Source organism: Brassica napus, chromosome C8 (assembly GCF_020379485.1).
Source record: "Brassica napus cultivar Da-Ae chromosome C8, Da-Ae, whole genome shotgun sequence".
Classification (NCBI taxonomy): Eukaryota; Viridiplantae; Streptophyta; class Magnoliopsida; order Brassicales; family Brassicaceae; genus Brassica; species Brassica napus.
Genome location: NC_063451.1, coordinates 1,529,723 through 1,538,886, shown reverse-complemented (window position 1 = coordinate 1,538,886; position 9,164 = coordinate 1,529,723). Strand labels below are relative to the sequence as shown.

The window sequence follows — 9,164 nt, the reverse complement described above, 5'->3', positions numbered from 1 at the left end:
GAGAAACTCAAGAATTCACTCATCTGTTCTGAAGCCTCTTCATGTTACTCAGCGGGAGATTCAAATGCAAATCAGGGCTCGCCTTTTAGGATTGGACCAGGAATCCTATAAAACGCTTGTCTTCTTCTACTGGCCATCAATCCTATCTATCGCTTTGGTTTGAACACTTCCAGCCTTGACCGGCAATCGATCAGCCCGCTTCAAATTTTCTGCTTCACACTAGTTTCTCTAGTTTATTCTATTAATATTTCCTTTTCCTGCTGCAATGCAACTGTTTTAATGATATCTTGTTTTGAGGAGGAAGACCGAAAGGGAATAAATGCAGTTAAAAAAAAAAAAAAAAACTCTTAGCTATTTTTTGTAGGATTTTGTTCCTCTTTTGTTGGCCCAATTCATCAATCTTCTGTGTGCTTAAAAGCCCATGTCTTCGTTTTCCTTTTGACCCAATCTTTTTTAATAACAAGAGGAAGTTTCGCTTTTGGATGCAGTCTGCAGAGACTTTGCGTTTGCGTTGTAATGCTTGAATGAATGGCAAATATTTTTAGTTTTATATCTAAACACTAACTAACCACCATTTTTGCAGATTCATATCATTCCAAATTTTTCTTTCAAGAAGTTCTTTAGTCATTTTTTCACGAAACAAAGTTCAACTATTTCGTGTGGAAAAATATATAAATATTCCATATGGTTCGGATCTTGTGACATTGCACATGTTGAAGGCAGCAGAATTTACGTTACCAAACGTTGCATGTTTCGTCATTTATCGATATTTTAATGTATAATCTTAAATGCTAACAAGAAAACATTTTAAAAACAAAGAAAAACAGCACAGTTCAACTGAACTAGTTCGATCTGTAATCTTAATATTTTCACCCAAATAAAATTAAGAACGAGATCTACTTACACATTTACTGAACATCTATATAATTTAATTTTATCAACGAATACCTAATAATTTAATATATATCATCATCAATCTAACAGAAAAAAACATCTTCACAACCGTAAAAAAAAGGGTATGCAATTAGATTTATCAAGATAAAAAAAAAAAAAAGATTTATCGAGATACAGGTTGAGTCAGTAATTCATTAAGATGTATACTGCTTCAAATTGAGAATTTGTTAAGTCGAGAAACAAAACAAGTAACTAGTAAGGAACGTACGACTCCAAAACGACTCCAACACTCAAATTAAAATTCCTATATTAAGTAAAAATAGAACAAATAATCCAACAATTAAGCCTTCTTTGTCTCTACGCCTAACTAGCTTACGTGCCAAAACACAACTAGTTAGGCCACATTTATTCCATACATTGATATAAACCATTTTTATATCCATTAAGACTCTTGAGTCGCGTATAGCCACCGTGACAACTGTTTGAACCGAGAACTGTCAACAAACTAGTGAATAAATGAGACGAGGACTCGTCAGTGGGGTTAAGGGAAGGTCTCATGCCGAGCTTGAACCGGATGGAGACGACGACTCTTCGGTCGAAGTGACGACAGAACGGTCGAGTGAGGACTCGTCGGTCGAGTGAGGACTCGTCTGTCGAGTGAGGACTCGTCGGTCGAGTGAGGACTCGTCGGTCGAAGTGACGACAGAACGGTCGAGTGAGGACTCGTCGATCGAATGACGACTCATCGGTCAAGTGACGAGAGAACAATCTGCGCTTGAATGAACGAGACGAGGACTCGAAGAGAATAAGAAAAAGGTGTTTAATGATTATAGCTGGACCCGGTGAAGGGTTGCCTACGTACCCCGAAAGGGGATCAAGCCAATCGTAGTTCTACAACAAAGAATCACAAGTGCTTAGGTGAAAGCATGTGGAGAGATGTTTCTCTCTCTAGAAGTAGAGAGAGATGAATGAGAGACTAAAAGAGAGTCCAAGAGCCAAGAGTCCACTCTCAAATGAGGTTGACTCCTTATTTATAGAAAGAAGAGGTCTAGGGTTTCCTAGTCACCCCCTTTCAAATGGGCTGAGCCCATTATCTTATAGGCCTTGTTGGAGACAAAGTCCATGTCCAACAGTAAGCCCCCCAGTTCGTTGAGAGAGATGGAGTTGATCTCAATGAATTTTACGAAGAGGGTTTATAAGAAAATGGACTCAGCGCTGAGTCGACACATCAACTCCGCGAGGAGAGAGATATGAGCGACTGCAAGAGATCGATCTGCACCGAGTCGAGTGACCGCGGGAGAGATATGAGCGACCGCGAGAGATCGATCTGCGCCGAATAACCGCAAGAGTGCGAGTCGACTGTTTTCGAGACGATTCATCGTGAAGCCATGATGGATACAACAAATATGGATACGCCTCAGCGAGTCCTTGTTGCTGAGTCGACACGTCAACTCCGCGAGGAGAGAGAGATCTGAGCGACTGCGAGAGATCGATCTGCCCCGAGTAACCGCGAGAGATCGAGTCGACTGTTTTCGAGACGATTCATCGTGAAGCCACGATGGATACAACAAATATGGATACGCCTCAGCGAGTCCTTGTTGCTGAGTCGACACGTCAACTCCGCGAGGAGAGAGAAATCTGAGCGACTGCGAGAGATCGATCTACGCCGAGTAACCGCGAGAGATCTAGTCGAGCGACTGCGAGAGAACGACGCAGAGAATTATCATGAATGGGCCGTCATGGTTAGGTTGTCATAGATGAAGTGTCATAGACGGACCGTCTTGGGCGAGCTGTCATCGACATACTTCTGATTCCGATCAGACTTCTTACTCTGGGATGATTGCACGAACGATCTGTGAGGACAGTGTTCTGAACCATCGGAGCAAGTTGCTATGGATGAAGTGTCAATCGACATACTGCCAAAGACAAGTCGTCGTAGACATCATCATGAACGTACCGCCATGAGCGAACCATGTCTTCGCACAATCAAATCGTCACGGGTGGACGTGTCTTCGCGGTATCACGTCATGCTCGAGACTTGCAAGCAATCTGAGTGACTGCAAGAGAGCGATCCGAGCCGAGTGACTTCGAGAGAGCGAGTCGATGACCGCAAGGGAGCGAGTCGAGTGACCGCAAAGAGTGCGAGTCGAGTGACCGCAAGAGTGCGAGTCGAGTGACCGCACGAGTGCGAGTCGAGTGACCGCAAGGAGCGAGTCGAGTGACCGTAAGAGTGCGAGTCGAGTGACCGCAAGAGTTGCAAGTCGAGTGACCGCGAGAAAGAGATCTGAGCAACTGCGAGTCGTGCGGTGGGTCAACTCGAGAGTGCCAGTTGGCCTTCGACGAGTCGCTGAATTCTACTTTGAATATTGGGTTTAAACGATTTGGATTTGGCAATGTGGTCGATGTCTTGAATTAAACCAGAGAGTCGATGACTCGGTCTTTTCAAATTTTGACACATCATGCCGTCAGTTCGAGTCCTCGATAACAGTTTAAATTTTCGAGTTTCGAAGACAATCGTTTATATTTTCGAGCAACAACGGTTTTCACTCGATATTGAAGTAATCCTAAAAATGTTAGGTTGGCCAAGCCCGGCTTTAGAGGATTATAAGATGATTGAAAGTTGTCGTCTCGATCGCATGGGTCTGGACCGCGATACGACCGAAAATCCCTCGAGTATGTGTCTGATCAGGACATGCTCGTTAGTGGGTGCGAGTGCTAGTACGTTTGTCCGAGAGACAAGGTCGTGCTCGTGCGTAAGCATCGCTCAAAACAATTCGCGCTCCTACATGTTGGGAGATTGTTTTGTTACGTGACCGTGACCGTGAGATCGAACGAGTGACTGCGAGAGATCGAGCGAAGCGACTGCGAGAGAACGCTCTGCGCCGAGTGACGACAGAACGATCGAGTGACGACTCTTCGGTCGAGTGAGGACTCGTCGGTCAAGTGAAGACTCGTCGGTCAAGTGAGGACTCGTCGGTCGAGTGACAACAGAACGGACTCCAGTTCAATCTTCCTCGAAGATACTTCCCCATGCCCCACGGTGGGCGCCAACTGTTTGAACCGAGAACTGTCAACAAACTAGTGAATAAACGAGACGAGGACTCGTCAGTGGGGTTAAGGGAAGGTCTCATGCTGAGCTTGAACCGGATGGAGACGACGACTCTTCGGTCGAAGTGACGATAGAACGGTCGAGTGAGGACTCGTTGGTCGAGTGAGGACTCGTCTGTCGAGTGAGGACTCGTCGGTCGAGTGAGGACTCGTCGGTCGAGTGAGGACTCGTCGGTCGAGTGAGGACTCGTCGGTCGAGTGAGGACTCGTCGGTCGAGTGAGAACTCGTCGGTCGAGTGAGGACTCGTCGATCGAAGTGACGACAGAACGGTCGAGTGAGGGCTCGTCGATCGAATGACGACTCATTGGTCAAGTGACGAGAGAACGATCTGCGCTTGAATGAACGAGACGAGGACTCGAAGAGAATAAGAAAAAGGTGTTTAATGATTATAGCTGGACCCGGTGAAGGGTTGCCTACGCACCCCAAAAGGGGATCAAGCCAATCGTAGTTCTACAACAAAGAATCACAAGTGCTTAGGTGAAAGCATGTGGAGAGATGTTTCTCTCTCTAGAAGTAGAGAGAGATGAATGAGAGACCAAAAGAGAGTCCAAGAGCCAAGAGTCCCCTCTCAAATGAGGTTGACTCCTTATTTATAGAAAGAAGAGGTCTAGGGTTTCCTAGTCACTCCTTTCAAATGGGCTGAATCAGCTCATTATCTTATAGGCCTTGTTGGAGACAAAGTCCATGTCCAACAACAACCATTATAATATAGCCACCTTCGTACCATAACTCATTTTGAGATATTTTCATCTATTTGTTTATATATAAAGGTAATAGACCAAAATTTATCATTCTTCAGATTTTTTTCTTCTCTTTCGACCCCTATGGAGATGTGTTTCTTTCAACGCACATCGAAAACTCATTCTTCATCTTCTTCTTCAACTATCTCGAGCCGTATGATAAATTGCATACTACTTTCTGTTTTTGCTTCCTTGGTCTACCTTCTCGTCTCGTTATCCAGGTTTCAATCTAAAGACACTATCGATGCCTACTTCTTATCTTCTCAAGATCAATCTCAGAGCCCAACAGAGATCTATCACATAGTCTTTGGGATGGGATCGAGCATTAAGTCGTGGCCTGCACGTAGAGAGTATGTTAAGCTTTGGTGGGATGCTCAGAGAATGAGAGGATGCGTCTTTGTTGACCGTCCCTTGACGTCTTTGGTGAACGACACAGATTCTCATCTCCTTCCTCCGATTTGTGTTTCCGAAGATACATCACGGTTCAGGTAACTAAGAAAACCATTAGTATCATCATTTTTTGAAAGCATGTATAATTCATGCCTTTTTATTTTATTTAAGCTTATTCCCGTCGTGACGCCAATACCTTCTAAAACGTTTCATTTCATTTCATTGCATTCATGATAATTTTTTTTTACGTAATTTACATCAATAGATATTCTATTAGTAAAAACTAAAAATCATATAAAAAAATAGCATAAATGTAAATTCACTGTATTTCAAAAAGACGTATTAATTAATTAAACTATATATATCTAAAGTTATTGTTTAAACTAAATAAAATGCAAATCTCAACTTGATTAGAGAGTCAAATCAAATTTTATAATCTCTACCGAAATGTTATTGCATTTGCACCTATATCTAGGCATGCTAAAAATTAATGAGAAATTCTCCAAATTATATATATTTTTTTTGAAATTTACGTACCCGTATAATTTTAATCCACTGTAAAAAGTCGGGTTTAGTTTTTTTTTTTTTTTTATGTGGAAGGTTCAAGTCTCTTTACCATTCAAGAACTCTTCATCAACCCTTTTTGTGTGTAAAAGAAAATCTTTTTGTTAAGCTTGATTTTTATAAAAAATAAACATCGATGACTTTATGTTTAACAAACCTTTAAAATATACAATTAATTAATTAATTAATATTCCGATTTTATTCCCTTGATTCTAACTTTCTAAACAGAGTATAACTAAATTATTGAATTATTGATTATCGCCAAACAGATACACTTGGAGAAAAGGAGACAGAAACGCGATTAGGATCGCCCGGTGCGTGTTAGAAACAGTAAGGATGTTTAATACCTCCTCAGAGGAAGTAAGATGGTACGTATTTGGAGACGACGACACAATATTCATCCCTGAAAACCTAGCAAAAACGCTCTCCAAATACGACCACACATCATGGTATTACATTGGAGCAAGCTCAGAGATTTATCACCAGAACTCATTGTTCGGACACGACATGGCATTTGGCGGTGGAGGTATCGCTATAAGCAGCTCGTTGGCTAACGTTTTAGCTGAAAATTTTGATTCTTGTATCGAAAGGTATCCACATTTGTACGGAGGAGACTCTAGGGTTCATGCTTGTGTGCTTGAACTTGGAGTTGGATTGTCTCATGAGCCTGGCTTCCATCAGGTTTTCTAAAGAATTATTAAAATTAAATTGGATTATTTTTTGCAAATTATTGATTAAACGTATTTGTTTTTTTATTTAATCAGTTTGATGTGCGAGGAAATGCATTGGGAATATTGACATCACATTCAACGAGACCGTTGGTGTCTCTACACCACATGTCCCACATTGATCCAATTTTCCCAAACTCAACCATACTCTCCGCCGTCCGTCACCTCTTCTCCGCCGTGGAACTTGATCCTCTCCGTATATTTCAAGTCTCCGTTTGCTACGACCGTTGGCACTCTTGGACCATCTCCATCTCCTGGGGCTATGCTGTTCAGGTTAATATCGTTTTGCCCTAACTATATACATGAGTTTGCATGACATGTATTATAACAACGTTGTTAAAGCAAATTACTATTTTTGATATAAAAATTAAATCAAATGATTTTTTGGCCTCTAATGTTAGATTGAGACTAGGCATATGTTTATGCGGGATGTTTTGAGAACACAAAAAACGTTTCGACCATGGAAAAATTCCGGCGGGTTGGCAAGTGTGTACACATTCAACACAAGAGATGTTCATCCTGATTTATGCCAAAGACCTGTCACTTTCTTCATGGAACACGTTTCTTCTTCTCCCGGTGATGGAACTATTAAAAGTGTGTATAAGCAAGCTTACCAGAATTGCACGTACGATTCCCTTTCATCTCCTCGCAAAATCGAAGAGGTTAGAGTGTTTTCGACAAAGTTCGATCCCGATATCAGACAAGTAAGTGAATCTAATTTATCTTAATTTTGTGCAATTTGGTTTTCGAATAAAGATATGGTGTTTCTATGTGGATAATAGGATAAATAATGAAGTTTTGGTCATCTGTGAAAATCATTTGCTAGATTAGTAGTGATTTGTTGAAATGTCAATTACTAAAGTTTTCCGTAGAATACTTATTCATTTTACTCTAAAATTAGGTGCCACCAAAAATTGGAAAATCACATATTATTTACAAGTACAAGATATAAAATGCCTGTAAAAAGTTTTTTTTTCCCCTCAGCGATAAATGCTGGGAAATACATTAAGATGTTTCGAATTGCTAGAAAAACTCAAAATATTTCAGATAAGTTTGCTAGTTTGAATATTTATATGTAATTTTAGTTGTGATAAAATCCATTTCAGTATTGATTTTGAGTGAACTTTGACATTAAACGAAGCTTAAAACTGATACTGAATTCTTAAGTGTAAATAATAAAATATTAAAAAGAAATATCAAATTTGTTGGAGTTTTAAAATAACACTATAACAAATACTATAACTACGTAAAAGTTTTACATTTTCTATTTATTTGAAGTTTGTCTATTTGTAACTAAATTACTTTTTCTGGATGTGGTAGTTGAAGGCTCCCAGAAGACAATGTTGTGATATTTTACCAACTTCTTCCAATGGTGGAAAAGTACTGGAAATTGGAATTCGAAAGTGCAAAGAAGATGAGTTGATCTATATACATCCCTAACTACTACACTATTGATACCCTTTTTTTGGTTCATTACATTGCTATCCTAACAAATGTCGTTGACATATATAGGCTTTTAGTTATTTTTTGTATAATGTATTAAAGTGTTACTCAGCTTGTTGCCTTTCAACTTTTAAGTTTTGTAACTATTTTTGATTAAAGACCGGCGGCCGTAACAATTTGCTTTTGTATGTTTATTTGAACGGAGAACCTATATATGAATATGAAACGAGAAGTTAAGTGATGACTGCCTAAAACCCCCTCTAAACATCACAACCCTATCTATTCCCACCTATACTTTTCACCTCTGGGCCAATGGTCAAAACTTATAGGTCTTTACAAAGAATGGTAGAGAAGAGATTTGAATGGTAGGACAAGAGAATAAGCGAAGAAAACATTTCGACAAATAAATGATAGAATATTCATCTAAAGGGTGGCTAACCAATTATTCTCTCCTAATTTATAACTTTGTAAGACTGATGTTTTACGTCAAATACAAGATAAGAATCTAACATGTTGTTTTAGGCTTTTCCAGTTTGTTTTTAACATTAATTTATTAATTTACTATTACATCAACAATTTTGTAAACAATCATTCTATTATCTTATGTACATTCACAATTTAATACCAAATTATTATATAATAATTAATGTTTGACACTTGTATTAGTACAATATTATTTTTTTCAAAATAAAATTGGGTGTTTTTCAAAACCAACCCATATTTTGAAGTCAAACACAAAACCAATCCTTTTTTTTTTTGTCCATACTATTCATCAATAAAATTTCCATACTATCCTTATGTTTTTGAATTATTCACAAAATTACCATTTTTATTTATTTTTTTATTAATTTCGAAATTAACAAAAAACCAAATACACCCTAACTATTTCTTCTTATTTACAAAAATGCCATCATCATCAATTTTTCCAACCACCATGAACCACCATTTTTGAGCTCTAAAACTCTAGAATTCAATTTTCAACCACTTTTTTTCTCATTCTAACCCAAAAAACTTCATTTCCTCTCATCTTCTCTACATTTCCATCTAAAAAACTCTCATAACTATCATTTTCATAATCACAAACTTCATATTTTTGAGTTTTTTCATTAGTGAATCGTTAAAGATGCTTCTTTTTGCTCATATTTGGAGTTTGGACGGTTGAAAAGGTTGGAAACGAGCTTTACACATGAAAAATGTAACTATTTACATGGTTTTCGTTCTTTTTCAGATCTGTGTCGCGACGGTAGACTGTTTTGTATGTCTACGCCTCCGTGGAGACTTACGATGCAGTCTATT

The 9,164-nt window shown here is 39.0% G+C and overlaps 1 protein-coding gene across 1 annotated transcript; it reads left to right on the top strand.

Annotated features, from left to right (window-relative positions):
• The first annotated feature begins 4,738 nt into the window (after window positions 1-4,738).
• BNAC08G01260D lies at window positions 4,739-8,112 on the top strand. Its single transcript, XM_013840380.3, has 5 exons — window positions 4,739-5,231; window positions 5,967-6,378; window positions 6,462-6,698; window positions 6,827-7,129; window positions 7,746-8,112. Exons 1-5 carry the CDS (start codon window positions 4,828-4,830, stop codon window positions 7,863-7,865), a joined length of 1,476 nt encoding a protein of 491 aa, XP_013695834.1. The 5' UTR covers window positions 4,739-4,827; the 3' UTR covers window positions 7,866-8,112.
• Window positions 8,113-9,164: the final 1,052 nt, after the last annotated feature.